Here is a 14,732-nt window from a genome sequence, read left to right on the forward strand (position 1 = left end):
AAGGATTATCCAGATGAAAATCTAAAGGAGGAAACACTCTCTTCTACTTTTCTTTCGTTTCCACTTTCCCTCCCCTCTCCCATCTCACCCCATCTCAAAGAAGACAGGAGATAAATTTCCTCAGCCCAAGTAACTCTACTTACATTGGTGAGAAAATCTGACAGTGGCTTCAGCTCAGTAGCAATAGGAATGAGGATGTTTATATGGTATTTTTATATCCCCAATGTCGAGATAAAGAGTCTAAACACATGTCCACCGCCCGGTAACTGTGTTTCATGATGTTGGTGCTGGCTTGAAGGATAATCAGTTTATCTAAAAATTACTATATGGTTGTTACATTTCAGAGAACATGATTTGACCTGCATCATGGCCAAATCCACATAATAAGACATATAATAATGGAGAACTAATCCATGTGTTTGTGTGTGTGGGTGTGTGTGTGTGTGTGTGTGTGTGTAAAATTAAGCTTTCATTGCAGTGTACCTTTGAAAAAGTTGTAGCCAAATGTTTTGTTTCTTGCTCTTGAATATGGGCATAAGTAGGCATAAATAAGAATATAGAACATTTTTTTTAAAGATTTTATTTATTTATTCGACAGAGATAGAGACAGCCAGCGAGAGAGGGAACACAAGCAGGGGGAGCGGGAGAGGAAGAAGCAGGCTCCCAGCAGAGGAGCCTGATGTGGGGCTCGATCCCAGAGCACCTGGATCACGCCCTGAGCTGAAGGCAGACGCTTAACCGCTGTGCCACCCAGGTGCCCCAAGAATATAGAACATTCTTAATCAATCTGAGAAATAGATACAGTTGAAAATGTAGAAATGATCACGATTATCTAGTAGTTACTTCGGGAAAAGGACGTAATCAGAGTTCTATCTTCATCTAATATTATGGTAGGCCTTTTTCACGGAACATTTTATACCTGAAAATTATTCTATAGAAGAGATCTTATGCTCATTTTAAATATAAGGAGACTAAAGCTCAGATGAGAAAGTCACTCGACCGAAGTCACATAGCTGGAGGTGTGACAAGTCTGAGTTCAAACCAAGATCTGTGCGATTCAAAGCCGCAGTCTCCCCACTAAATAATAATTACTGTATTATATACAATTTGCAAGCATGAAACATGAACTTGCCCAAGGATTGGATAACCATTGTTAAAGGTCAATTATAATAGTATTGGTCTGGATTTATATAGTGTATCTTTTTTTTCAGAACTCCAGAAACATTCAACTATTTATTCACATGACATATCCTTGAGGCCAGGAGGAGCAAGTATTCTCTTACCATATGTGGTATCTGGAAGAACAAAGAGATTCTGTAATTTGCTCCAGGCCGCAGAGTTAGCAGCAAAACAAAATGAAAATGGAGGTCTTCACATCCTAACCCAACCCTTACTTCCATTAAAAATGGCTACCTCTCGCTAAGTTTGCATAAGACAAAATTAAGTAATGAACTTAACGTCTGTTTGGAGTGGGGGGCGGTTTTGGAATAATAAGAAGGAGAAGGAGAAGGAGAAGAGAAGGAGAAGAACCGCCTTTGTTGAGTGCCTACCATGTACTGAGTTCTTCCTGCTCATGAATGAGTTCTAGTACTGACAAAGCTCGGATTGTATAGCTGACTTGTTCAAGGACACATAGTGATGTGAGAAAGCTGATATTCAAATCCAGACTTTTCTAGATTGAAAGTCCAGACTTTTGCCACTGAGCCACATCAATAGGGATATAAAATGCCATTCTCAAGTCTCGGGAGGAATATAGGTGATATTCACCACTAGAAAATTCTACTCTGATAAACGGATTATGGTAGCACTGTGGGCTGTAGTCATGATTATGTGGATTAACTTATATAAAGTGCTCTAAACCAGTACATGGCTCAAGTAAGATTCCACAGATGATGGTAATGATAGTGATAAAGACGGTGTTGAAGGGAATTGTTTGAATGGCATTTGTCCTATTTCTCATTAGGTTTGATTCCACCAAACGAGCTGCACACATGAATCCTTGTATCGAAAGAGCCAGCCTTCTCTTCCTCATCACGTGTTATTTGCATATAAGTATATATAATCAAGCAAAACCTTTAAGACATAATTAATAAAGAGAGTGATTTGATGCTAAGCTAAGTTCAGGGAAAAATTCAGGAGTATGAGACATGGTCCTTGCCTTCAGTTCCAAATTTCAGTGTGGTTGGAAAGGCTAAAATGAAATCATAATAACCTACAAAATTATTTAAATAGTTTTATCGAGCCCCTCGCTCGCCGAATGTGTGCAGAAATCGTTGTGGAATGAATGTATGTGAAGTGATTGGTACAGATGGAGTCAGAGAGGCAGGAGGAAAACTGGGATGATGTCCCACGAAGTGGCAAAGGAATTTACAGTAGGGGCAAGCGGTCAGGGAAGATGAAGACAGGCGATCCAGCAGTTAACCGATGTACTGATAAACTTCAAGAGAGTAGATAAGAGGGAGCCAGTGGGCTATCTGCGTCTCGGCGCGGGCACGTGTGTCCCAAAGAGCAGTTCGGAGGCTGACCCCATGGCCCATGAGCAGATGCCTCCCGTGTCTGGGCTCCTATCTCATTGCCGCAGCTCATTCTGCAATTCCAAGTCATGTCCTCCTCTCTTCTGAGCGTGTAAGTGCCGGTAGCATGAGTTTCAGAGCAATTTCCCAAAAGCTCTCTTCCTTTGCCTCCCTTGATCAACTCTCTAAGTAAGGTGACCATTGTAGTTGCAGTGACCTCAAGGTTTTATTGCTCAGCCATAAAAATTGTCATGATATCGAACCCCAAAATGATTGCGGCCAATGTGTGGTAGTTACATTTCATTAAAACTCCTAGTATGCTTGCCCTAAGAAGATTTTCAAAGCCGCTAGCTAATTACTCTATCTAATAGGGCCTGTGGCTTGTTCAAAGGGTCCACAGTATAGAAAATCACTGGCATTTTTCTCGGGGGCTCCAGTTTTATATGAGAATGTGTATAGCTGTATGTGTGCATCCAGTAAATGTGGGTATACGTGTGTGCACGCGAATGCATTCATATCTATATGCATATTTGATTTGTGAGATACATCATCAGTGCCCGGGATGGTGCCAGATCTCAGGTTTGCTTTAATTCATCTCTTCAGGAAAGAAACACCCCTTCCCTTCATCTCCGCCCCATAAGACATCAGCAACGAATTTGGCTAATGGGAAATGCAGGTTGGATTCCAAATAGACCAGATCACTAAAAATTCTGCCTACGCTTTCTGTTCTAGAAGAATCTACCTGTACCCTCAGCAATTCCAGGCCCCCCCCCCAAAAAAAGAATTTTTTTTAATGCATTGTGGTTATAAAACTAAGGAAAGTTTTCACTGTAGTTATGTGTTTTAAAAAATTAATGTTTGTACTAGAATTGAAATAAATTTGAGCCAAAAAAGACACGAGGCCATTATTTTTCAAGAGTAACATTAACCATATTTTTTCTCTAGTAGAAAATAGAGTACTTCTTATGCGACTAGGCTGTGAGCTGTGGGTCCACTGGCTACTTCTTTTGCTACCATAGACATTAAGTAGTGAACTCTTAGTTTTTGAAGGCGTGAGTTAGAGATTACCCAGACAGATGTCAGGTCTTAAAGCATTTGGATTTAGGACAAATACAGATCTAGAATGACACTCAAGCACAAATTCCCAAACTTTTTGGAGCTATAAAAGGTTATGGATTATTTTGCTGACACTTCTTGTCAGCAGAAATTCCATATAGCATATAGTTGTTTCTCAATGGAGTTGTATATCAGTTTCTGAGAACTCTTTTTGCGAATTTCATGGCACCTCCTCAAACTAATGGGACATGTCCAGAAGTGCTACAAACCCAGGCTCGAAAACCCCTGGGCTCCACGTTGAATGGCAGAACCATGGAGCAGGCCACACACAGCTGTCTGGTCAACCTTTACAAAGCCTAAGTTCTCTCACTTGTCAGCTAACTGTGGAGAGAAAGTAAGGAAAATTGGTTACTCTTACAGAGAGCACATAGTCCTGCCTGTAGAGCCCAGCTGGTAATGTTCCTCTGTTCAGCTGGAGTCATCTTCTGACCTGATTACATCAGGACATTTCTAGACACAGCTTCCTTTGCATACCCACGCCCCAATATGCACACATCCCTCTCAAACACTCATCCATCTGAACTACTTAGACCTAAACGTATCTCTTTTGCCCCTGCCATGGGTTCCAGCTGCAACAAGGTCCAGCAACCAGTTGCAAATCGAAAGCAGTTGTTCTTAACCCCAACTGCACATTAAAATCACCAGGAGAGCTTTAGAAACTCCCAGTGCCCAGCCATGTGTGAGAACCACTAAGCTCACATAACTCACCAGGGCCTAATCAAGTGGACTTTCCTTCTTCTTCTTCTTTTTTTTTTTTTTAGTTAAATCATCTCTAACTTAGTGAGTCCTCAACTATTCTTGTCTGTGTTGCCTTCCTGGCTTTGTAAATAGAGTTAGTTGCCTTGTCTCTAGAGTCTGCTTCTCTGGATGGAGGTGATGGACATCCAAGATATGCTGGTCAAGCCACAAAAGAACATTGTAACCTAACCAAATGCAATAGCACCTAGAGTGGGGGGGGGGGGCTAAAGCAAGATCACAGAACAAGCCCTATGAACCGGGGATGCGGGAACTCTATGGCAGAGGCGCAAGGCAGCTGTGATACTTCAACCCTTACAGAGGGCATATGGCTCCAGTAAGAGAAAGTAAGCCGACACCCTGCACCTCGGTCCACTGTGAAGAGTTTCACCCCGTTTTGTACACGAGTGTCGTTTGTCTGCTCACCAAGACACCTGGGACCCATGACTAAACTTTACCTTGCATGAGGTCACTTTGAGATTAAAATGTAACCCAAAGTAGGGTATAGGTACAAGGGGTGGGGGGTGTTGAGATTATTTTATGTGGTGCAGGGAAAACCATCTTTCATTTGATGATTTTTTCTTACTGAAAATATGTAACTGGCACAACAAATACATGATTTTACAGGTACTGTTGCTTTGGCCATTGTTTAGAAATGTGTCCATTTCAAGAAAAGTATCAGTAATTGTATACAGGTGATATTCATATAAGGAAGGAAAACAAAAGACAAAAATTCGCTAACACTACATGATAGCATGCTGTAACAACCATGGTAAACTTCAAATCCAGGTCAGTGTTCTTCCCAAACTACCATTTGAGGGAGAGATCGAGGGGAAGACAAAAAGGAAGAGGAAGGTTATTAGGTCTTTCAGTAAGATACGGAGGATTCCATGAAATGCCCCCAAGGTGAAGTGTTCTTATTTCATTCCGGTTGCTATTCGAGAAGCACGGGCAGGGAGGGAGGGGGACACTGAAGCTGCCTGCGGTGTGTGCAGGGGGCTTGGTACAAGGCTCGAAGGAGAAAACCCTGGGGCCAGCTCCCCCGTGCCCGTCTCTTGGGAAGGTGAACGATGTCCCCTCCCGAGCAGCTTGTTCTGTTGGGTGTGCAGGGTCCATAGAAGGCCAAGAAGAGGCACAGAGAAAACCTGACACATTGGCCAATGCCTGGGGCTTGTGAAAGCTGGCCTGCTCAGTGGTAGACTCCGATTACACTCATCTCTGTCTTCCTCATGTGCCACTCTTCCCCAGGTTGAGGGAGAAACTGGGGGGTTGGGGGGGGGTGCAGAGAACAAGGCAGCCAAGTGTGTTTTTCCAGAGAAACAGGGATCTGGCAAAAACAGCCCTGACAGCTGTGCTCTGTGGCTTGGTGAATTAAGGGCTTTTACATGTTTCATTCAAAGACTCTGTTTAGTCTGGGTACTGGAGATTTATAGATCCATTTTGGGCTCTAGTGTCATGGAGGTGGTTCTGATTTCCAATGACTTCGTTGTCATCTGCAGTTGCCTGCAGTGAAAGAAAGAACTCAAGGAACCGGGGGTCGACTTAGGCAGGGTCAGATAAAAGCTTGCCTTGCTTCCTCGGCTCTCCTGACGTGGGGCGGGGTGGGGGGGTCCCGGGCTTCCAAAACCTAAGGCAGCAGTCCTTAATAAAAAAACACCTGGAGCGGGATGGGTAACCCGCTTTCGCGTTGGCTTTTGCAGAAGTGGCAGTGCATTGAGGACACATCTGGCAAGCTTCGAATTCACAAGTGTAAAGGATCCGGTGACCTGCTCACGGTCCGGCAGAGCACACGCAACCTCTACTCTCGCGGCTTCCCCGACAAGGACAAAGAATGCAGTTGCGGAGAGCCGGGGTACCGCGCAGGCAGAAGCCAGAGGAAGAGTCAAAGGCAGTTCCTGAGAAACCAGGGGACCCCGAGTAAGCTTGCGCAGGGACCCTCTCAGTGGACGGCAGAGTGCTTTGCGAATGCACAATAGGGAGACAAAAGGCTTGCTCCTTCTACATTAGAGATCTTATCTATGCATAGGTTTAGCGCGAAAAGCAAATGATAGTTCCGTTTAAAAGAGCAAAGCTAAGTTGAAATTTGGGGTTTGTGGACATTTGAACTTAAGCATAGACTGAAAATATATTCGGTAAAAGCACCAAACTATACACACACGTGAAAGAGCTATAAAGGGGCAACAGGTGTGGTTAGGGGCAGAGGGTATAGTTTAGGTCAGTTTTATTTTACATGAATGCTAATGTCCTGATTTGTCAGCCTTGAGCTGCTTTAGAAAAAAAAAGGAGGAAAATTAAAATTCGAGGTTTCATTGCTTAGGTATTAAACTAATAAGAAAAGTATAAATACTTTTTTTTTAAAGGTGCATCTGTTGTAGGACAGTATCTTTTTTTAGTTATGGTTGACTGGAAGGGTGAAACTAGTCAAATTCAGTGTGAAAAGCACTGCCTAGCATTTTCTTTATAAAAACTCTATCAGGTTAACTATAAAATTCCTATGATTTTACAGACGTGAAAACCCGGTGGGGCACTTTCCATAAAAGAATGAGAGTCTAGTGCCATCTAGTGGCAGAATAGGAAAAGTGACTCATTTCTGTGGCAATTCTTTTCTATACTGGTTTGGAAATGAGTAAAATACATTTTCTGTGTTATTTATTTTTTTAAGTAGGCTGTACACACAACGTGGGGCTTGAACTCACAACCCCAGGATCAGGAGTCTCCTGCTCGACCAGGTGCCCCCCACGTTGTAAATTAGGAAATCAAATCAATCACTAGAACAGTAAAAGCTCTTAGCACTGGCTTTTTTTTTTTTTTTAAGATTTTTTATTATATTATGTTAGTCACCATACAGTACATCCCCGGATTCCGATGGAAAGTTTGATGCTTCATTAGTTGCGTATAACACCCAGTGCACCATGCAATACGTGCCCTCCTTACTTACCCATCACCGGTCTATCCCAATCCCCCACCCCCCTCCCCTCTGATGCCCTCAGTTTGTTTCTCATGGTCCATAGTCTCTCATGTTTCATTCCCCCTTCTGATTACTCCCCCTTTCTTTATCCCTTTCTTCCCCTACTGATCATCCTAGTTCTTATGTTCCATAGATGAGAGAAATCATATGATAATTGTCTTTCTCTGCTTGACTTATTTCACTTAGCATTATCTCCTCCAGTGCTGTCCATGTTGCAGCAAATGTTGAGAATTCATTCTTTCTGATAGCTGAGTAATATTCCATTGTATATATGGACCACAGCTTCTCAATCCAGTCATCTGTTGAAGGGCATCTCGGCTCCTTCCATGATTTAGCTATTGTGGACAATGCTAGCACTGGCTTTTTTATCCTGGACTCCACTGATGGACTTTAAGGAATTATGAGCCTTCTAACATTTTATCCAAAATGATAAGTCTGTTCTGTGTATGTGCACATTTTTCTGGATGTCCATAACTTTCAACACAATCAAAGGAATCCAGAACCCAAAGGCTGCGAATGATTGGGAGATATTTTTTTCTTCCCTGAGAGAAAATGCCAGGTTTAATAACTCACACTAAGATATCAAATGGAAAGCCAGAAAAGGACAAAGATTCCTGACACTGTCCCTTAACGGAAGCTGATTAGTGTGTTGGGCTTGGAGGAAGGGGCAGCCTCTTCTGTCCCCGGAGGTTAGATGGCACTCCGCAGCAGTGACCGTAAACACGGATTTTGTTCATCATTGCACACAAACTGGAGCTGTCTGGGGCCTCTCTTTCAAGGCACGTCATATCTCACATATCTGAGGGCAGGAGTTGCTCGTGAGCAAACTCAGTGGCCAGCTGACTGTTACAGAGGCGTTTCCTCCTCTGGATCACAGCGGGATCCCATGGCGAGTCTGATCCCACAGCCTGGGTGCTCCCCTTCTTCCTATTTTAGCAGCACGCTGGAGAAAGGAGGCCCCGTGAGTATGCCCCCTCAGAGCCAAAGTGCATCTGATAAGGAGGGGCCGAGGTTTGCACATTAAAGCTCTTGTCTATGCACTGTGAGCCTTGACCTCGGTCTACAGTGACCAGAAAACATGCTGGCCTCCCCCTGGCATTGCCCTCCATCTGCCAGGTGTTAAAAGTCAGCTGGCTGATAAAAAGCCTTTGCAAAATTTAATTTTTCTCTATTTTTTGTACAAATAGAAGGTGTCGAGAGCACTTACCCTTTTGAAAAATCGGCCCATGTTGTGGAAAGACTGTAGCCTTTAGAATATGGTAGATTAGGGTCCTAGGTCCCACAGCTGTTGGCTCCATAACATTGCGAAATGTAGGTAGCATTCAGAGCTTCAGTTTTTCCATGCTTAAGAATCACCACACCAAATTTATGAGCCTGTTCTGAAAATCTAATAAGCTTTTTTAATATAAAGATTTATTATAATAATAAAGGTCTTCCAAGATTGTGGATTAGAGATAAGTATGAGCCGAATAGTACACAGCAAAAGCCCAGTCAATGATAGTCAGTAGTATGATTAATACCATGATTGGGAATATAATTTTAGCCTTAGCAGTCCACACTGAAAATGCAATGTGGAAGTTCACAGCCTGCCGTGAGTGGAAAGGAACTTGGCGGTCCCCCAGACATACCCCCTCACTGGTGGGAGGAAGGGCTGGGGTCCCGAGGACCATGCCGTCCACTGTGCTGCTATGCAGCGCCCAAGCCCAGACAAGAGCCCAGCCCTCCCGACGTGAATCCTAGTGGGCTGCGCGCAGCTCCCCGAGGCCTCTCAACAACCCAGTATGAACTGCTTGCCCTTCCCAGAATGCTGAGCCAGGTGGTGCCTTTCCTCCCTCCTAAACTACACCTAGACGTCCGTATTAATGTGTCTTCCCTTATTTCCAGGGTACAAGCCCAGATTTGTCCATACCCGGCAAACACGTTCCTTGTCAGTCGAATTTGAAGGCGAAATCTATGACATAAACCTGGAAGAAGAGGAATTGCAAGTGTTGCGACCGAGAAATATTGCCAAGCGCCATGATGAAGGCCACAGGGGGCCCCGAGGTCCCCAGGCTGCCGGCAACGGGGACGCGATGCTGGCAGACAGAGACAATGCCCTGGGCCTGCCCACCACCGTCCGAGTGACTCACAAGTAGGAAGGCTTTGGGTGTTCACGGGGGCTGAGTTCCCAGTCATCCCCCCCTCCCCATTATCACTGTTTTGCTTCTTTATAAAAAGTGATATCTCTCGGCCGTACAGGGTCCAGAGGCTGGCCCACAAAACCACTGGGGTTTAAGGAAGCAAGGGGGAGTCCCAACAGTCGTACGTTTGGACACATGCTTTGGGTTCAGTTTCACATGAAGGCTGATCAACTGGGAGCTTAGCCAGAGTGGTTCCGTCACATCCTAACTTAGCAGGCATGGAGCTCTGCCCTTGAAGTTACCTTTGTGGGAGCCTTGGGAACAGGTGGAAACCATCACCAGCACTGTCGAGGCTCAGAGCAGGTGCACACTCACAGCTGCAGAAATGAAACACAGCCCAAGGGAGGGAGGACTGCGGGTCCTGGAGAAGCTTCCAGAGAGGTGGGATGTGTTGGGAATGGACATAAGATGCAGAAACACCTAACTAACCTGGGCAGATCCCAGAGAGCATGTGACTCCCCGGGAGTCACGGAGACAGGGAAGAAGACGATTACCCCAAAGCTGTTCTCCATTTCCTTCCAAAATCCAGTTACTGTCTTGATAGAGAAAAATTTTCTTTCTGAATTTATTAGCAAGGTCTTCTCGTCTCTCTCATTCTATCACTTTGGGAAGGTGGTATCCTGAGCTCTGGCAGATTTTTATCTTTGGGACTGGTCTTCCCGTGCCTGTACAGTTCACCTTGAACAAGGCAGGGGTGGGGCACACAGACCCTCTCCCACCTCCACAGTTGAAAATCCATGAATAACTTTTGACTCCCCAGAACCTTAACTACTAGTGGCCTATGGCTGACCAGAAGCCTTAGCGATAACGTTAACAGTCGATTAACACATAGCTGTATTCTTACAACAAAATAAGTTAGAGAAGACAGTATTATTAAGAAAATCATAAGGAAGATGGGGCGCCTGGGTGGCACAGCGGTTAAGCGTCTGCCTTCGGCTCAGGGCGTGATCCCGGCGTTATGGGATCGAGCCCCACATCAGGCTCCTCCGCTGTGAGCCTGCTTCTTCCTCTCCCACTCCCCCTGCTTGTGTTCCCTCTCTCGCTGGCTGTCTCTGTCTCTGTCAAATAAATAAATAAAATCTTAAAAAAAAAAAAAAGAAAATCATAAGGAAGAGAAAATATGTTTACAGTACTGGTCTGTTTCTCCAAAAAAAAAAAAAAACTGCCCATAAGTGAACCTGTGCAGTTCCAGCCTGTCTCGTTCCAGGTCAACTGTAGTTGTTAGAGTTATGCGCTAGGAGATTTAGACCAGGATTTGTTTCTTTTTCAGTATCGATCGACTCCTTATCCCAACTTTTCTCTATCGCAAAGGCTGATTCTTTGCTTCGAACTGAATGGGGTGCTTGAGGCAGGCTCTTTGTAACAAAATGAATGGGATAAATACCCCCCTTTTTTCTTTTAAAAGATTTTATTTATTTATTTGACAGAGAGACAGGCAGTGAGAGAGGGAACACAAGCAGGGGGAATGGGAGAGGAAGAAGCAGGCTCCCAGCGGAGCAGCCTGATGTGGGGCTCTATCCCAGAACGCCGGGATCACGCCCTGAGCCAACGGCAGACACTTAACGACTGAGCCACCCAGGAGCGCCTAAATAACCCCCTTCTAACTCTGCATTTCTTTAATCAGACAACTTGCTTCCAGTATAACTGTGAAGACCTCCATTTTTCCCACAGTAGTGGAGGAGGCTTTCAAAACTGGAGTTTCCTGGTGGTAGCTATCCTTGGGGACGTGAATATTGAATGTTGCAGTGTAAGGGGATCTTAGTGATGGTCTCTCTCTGACACCATCCTTTCCCCACCCGGGTGCCCAGGAGACATTCCCACGTATGCTTGTGTATGGCTCAGCTTCAAACTACTGCTTGCATTTGAATTAAGAGTTTAGAAGATAATTATGTTCCCTCTGCTATTTCTAATGGGTTTAAAAAAATAGACAAGCATATAAACCTATTTCTACTGTTTTTGGTTTGTTTGTTTTTGCAGGTGCTTTATTCTTCCGAATGATACAATCCACTGTGAGAGAGAACTGTATCAATCGGCCAGAGCCTGGAAGGACCACAAAGCATACATTGATAAAGAGGTTAGCCATGGCCGTGGGATTGGAGGGTGTATTCCGAATGCAAACTCAGCTCGCCAGCCCCTCAGTGACTGGTGGGGCTCGCTGTGTGTCCACTCCTTTTTTTTCTTACAATGACAATTACGTGAAACGTAGCGTACGTAGCAAGGTATTTACCTTTCCCTGGGGATGTAGTGATCATCCTGCCTGAAAACAAAATAGGGTGTGATAAAATAGCGGGCACTGACTCGGTGACCTGTTGAAATCTCTGGGAGGAAGCGATCCCGTCGTGAGTGAGGCACCTGTTAACGTGTATCTACAGCCATCAGCAGGAACATCGCCGTAGCCACACTCTGTGCCCAGTTTGTTTCCAAGTTAATGACCATCTCGGCGGAATAGCTGGAATTACGGAGCACAGCAAATAAGGTGAAAAGAAATCCTGATCTTCAGATGTCATTGTTCAAATATGTGTCTTCCAGATTGAAGCCTTGCAAGACAAAATTAAGAATTTAAGAGAAGTGAGAGGACACCTAAAAAGGAGAAAGCCGGAGGAGTGTGCCTGTAGTAAACAGAGGTGAGTGTGAGGCTGCCTCGCGCTCTTGTGTCCAAACTCGTGTTTCTACAAACTCCGGGGATAAGCGCTGGGCTTGTTTCTCTCTTATACCAAGAGAAAGCTTAGTAAATTGCATTTGTTATCATATACTGTAATGACCTAAACTCTTTAGGTCAAGTGAAATATGTCATAAACCTAAGCCGAAGGTTAAAAAGCCCCATTAAGCTAAGACAGTTAAAGTAACCAGTTTCATTCTATTCTGCTTTCTGTTTATACAATGAATTGTCGGGGCGCCCAGGTGGCTCAGTCGGTGAAGCGTCTGCCTTCGGCTCAGGTCACGATCCCGGGGTCCCAGGACTGAGCCCCACATCAGGCTCCTTCCTCCGTGGGGAGTCTCCTTCTCCCTCTGCCCCTCCCTCCTGCTCTGCTCTCTCTCACGATCTCTCTCAAATAAATATATAAAATCTTTAAAAATAAAATAAAATGGACAGTCTGATTGAATGTGAGACTACGGAGACTAACTTTTCAATCTTCTTGCCCGTAGCTATTATAATAAAGAGAAAGGTGCAAAAAAGCAAGAGAAGGTGAAGAGCCACCTCCACCCATTCAAGTAAGTGAGTCTCTGTTTTCCGCGTTTGCTGGGAGTGGAGGACTGTCCACTGGGCACTTCTGAAACGTAGAAGGGAGCCCTGTGTGCCACGTGGTGCCGCTTCCAAGCAGGCAGCTCTATCCAGGAGGGCACAGAGCTTAAGAAGTTGAAAACAAAGCCCATACCTTGCCAAGAGAACGGGCATGCTTTTGGAATCCTTTCAGGGGGAGCCACGAGGAGTTCTGCTCTAATTCTCTGTGTGTTTTCTGTTGATGTATGGGATGGTAACTGGATTTTATTCTGTGCACTGCTTTCTGTGGACAGTGATTGGGAAATGGGGCCGTCTTGATAAGGTTGGTGTGTTCCATAGAACAGTCTGCAACTGTGCTGAATTCTGAAAGTTGGGAGAAATGTACATATTTTTAAAATAACAGTAAAATTTGCATGTGGACCGGATTTAGTATTGAGCCTCAACAAAAGTTGAGCCCTTTATGGAAAAAAACAAAATCATAACAAAAGGAAATTCTTTCCAAGTCATCTACTATCCCGCTAACCGTTGAATTTATGGCTGATGAGTACCGAGTCCCCAGGAAGTTAAGCCATTTGTCCAAATGCTGCGTCTAGCGGGATCCATGGATTCACATTGACATTCATTTCCACCAGTGTTTCCATGGACGTAAGGAAGATCCTTTCAGGCTCAGTAAAATTCTAAGAGAGTTGTCACTTCATGAGTTTGTCTTCACTCCTGCTGATTATAGTTCAAGGCCCTCTGTGAAAAATAAAACTCATCTCTTACGGCGTGTCTGCCTGTTTGTGTGAGATTCGTAACAACGGTGGTATTTTTCCCTGGGAAAGTGCTCCCTGATCATGACCGCATCCCTCTGTCGGAACAGGGAAACTGTTCAAGAAGTAGACAGCAAGCTGCAGCTCTTCAAGGAGAACCGTCGGAGGAGGAAGGAGAGGAAGGAGAAGAAACGCCAGAGGAAGGGCGAGGAATGCAGCCTCCCGGGCCTCACCTGCTTCACCCACGACAACAACCACTGGCAGACGGCCCCGTTCTGGAACCGTAAGTAGTGTGTGGTTTTGGTTTAGGCGTTTTGTTTTTTTTTTTAAGAAATATTTTCCCAGTTTTGTGGCACCTGGGTGGCTTAGTGGGTTAAGCGTCAACTCTTGGTTTCAGCTCAGATCATGATCCCGGGGTCGTGAGATCGAGCCCCGCGTTGAGCTCCTCACTCAGCACAGAGTCTGCTTGAGAGTCTCTCTCTCCCCCTCTCCCTCTGCCCCTCCCCCCACTTGCGCTCTCTAAATAGATAAAGAAATCAAATCTTTAATAAAAAAATATTTTTCCCGGGGCGCCTGGGTGGCACAGCAGTTAAGCATCTGCCTTTGGCTCACAGCGCGATCCCAGCGTTCTGGGATCGAGCCCCACATCAGGCTCCTCTGCTAGGAGACTGCTTCTTCCTCTCCCACTCCCCCTGCTTGTGTTCCCTCTCTCGCTGGCTGTCTCTATCTCTGTCAAATAAATAAATAAAATCTTTAAAAAATATATTTTTCGCAGCTTTATTGAGATATAATTGACACACAGCACTATATAAGTTTAAGGTGTGCAGCATAATGACCTGACTTCTGTGTATTGTGACATCATGACCGCAGTGATTTCAGTGAACAACGTGTCACCTCATCTGAGTTGCTGCTAACCACTGCCATGCAGAGAGACGGCAACTCACACTACAGTTACTGAGGCTAGGGCTTCAGCAGCCTGAAACCAGGGATCGAGAATGATTCATCATGTTATTTTCTCTACTGGCAACTAGAATGGTTTTGTCCAAAGTTACCATTTTCTTTGGAAATTTGTTTTCGTATTTTATTTGAAAATGCCAAGGTCGCCCTGGGTGTTTCTCCTGATGGTGTTATTTCACATACTGCCCAGCTCCTGGCAGAGTTCCTGCCCAGTAAGACTGGATTTAGTTATATCTCTAACTAAATAACAAAATAAATAGATGAACAATCTTGGCTTGAATAGATTTT

General features: G+C 44.7%; 1 protein-coding gene across 6 annotated transcripts in view; it reads left to right on the plus strand.

Moving 5' to 3' along the window:
* Window positions 1-14,732, plus strand: part of SULF1 (sulfatase 1) — a 154,278-nt gene that overhangs the window by 121,580 nt on the left and 17,966 nt on the right. For all 6 annotated transcript variants that reach the window (XM_034668155.1, XM_034668154.1, XM_011224018.3 and 3 more), the window contains 6 exons: window positions 6,065-6,281; window positions 9,217-9,463; window positions 11,490-11,586; window positions 12,042-12,136; window positions 12,660-12,725; window positions 13,598-13,770. In XM_034668155.1, the coding sequence (XP_034524046.1) occupies window positions 6,065-6,281; window positions 9,217-9,463; window positions 11,490-11,586; window positions 12,042-12,136; window positions 12,660-12,725; window positions 13,598-13,770 (895 nt within the window). The remainder of the gene's footprint in view (window positions 1-6,064; window positions 6,282-9,216; window positions 9,464-11,489; window positions 11,587-12,041; window positions 12,137-12,659; window positions 12,726-13,597; window positions 13,771-14,732) is intronic.

Source organism: Ailuropoda melanoleuca, chromosome 9 (genome assembly GCF_002007445.2).
Source record: "Ailuropoda melanoleuca isolate Jingjing chromosome 9, ASM200744v2, whole genome shotgun sequence".
NCBI classification, from domain to species: domain Eukaryota; kingdom Metazoa; phylum Chordata; class Mammalia; order Carnivora; family Ursidae; genus Ailuropoda; species Ailuropoda melanoleuca.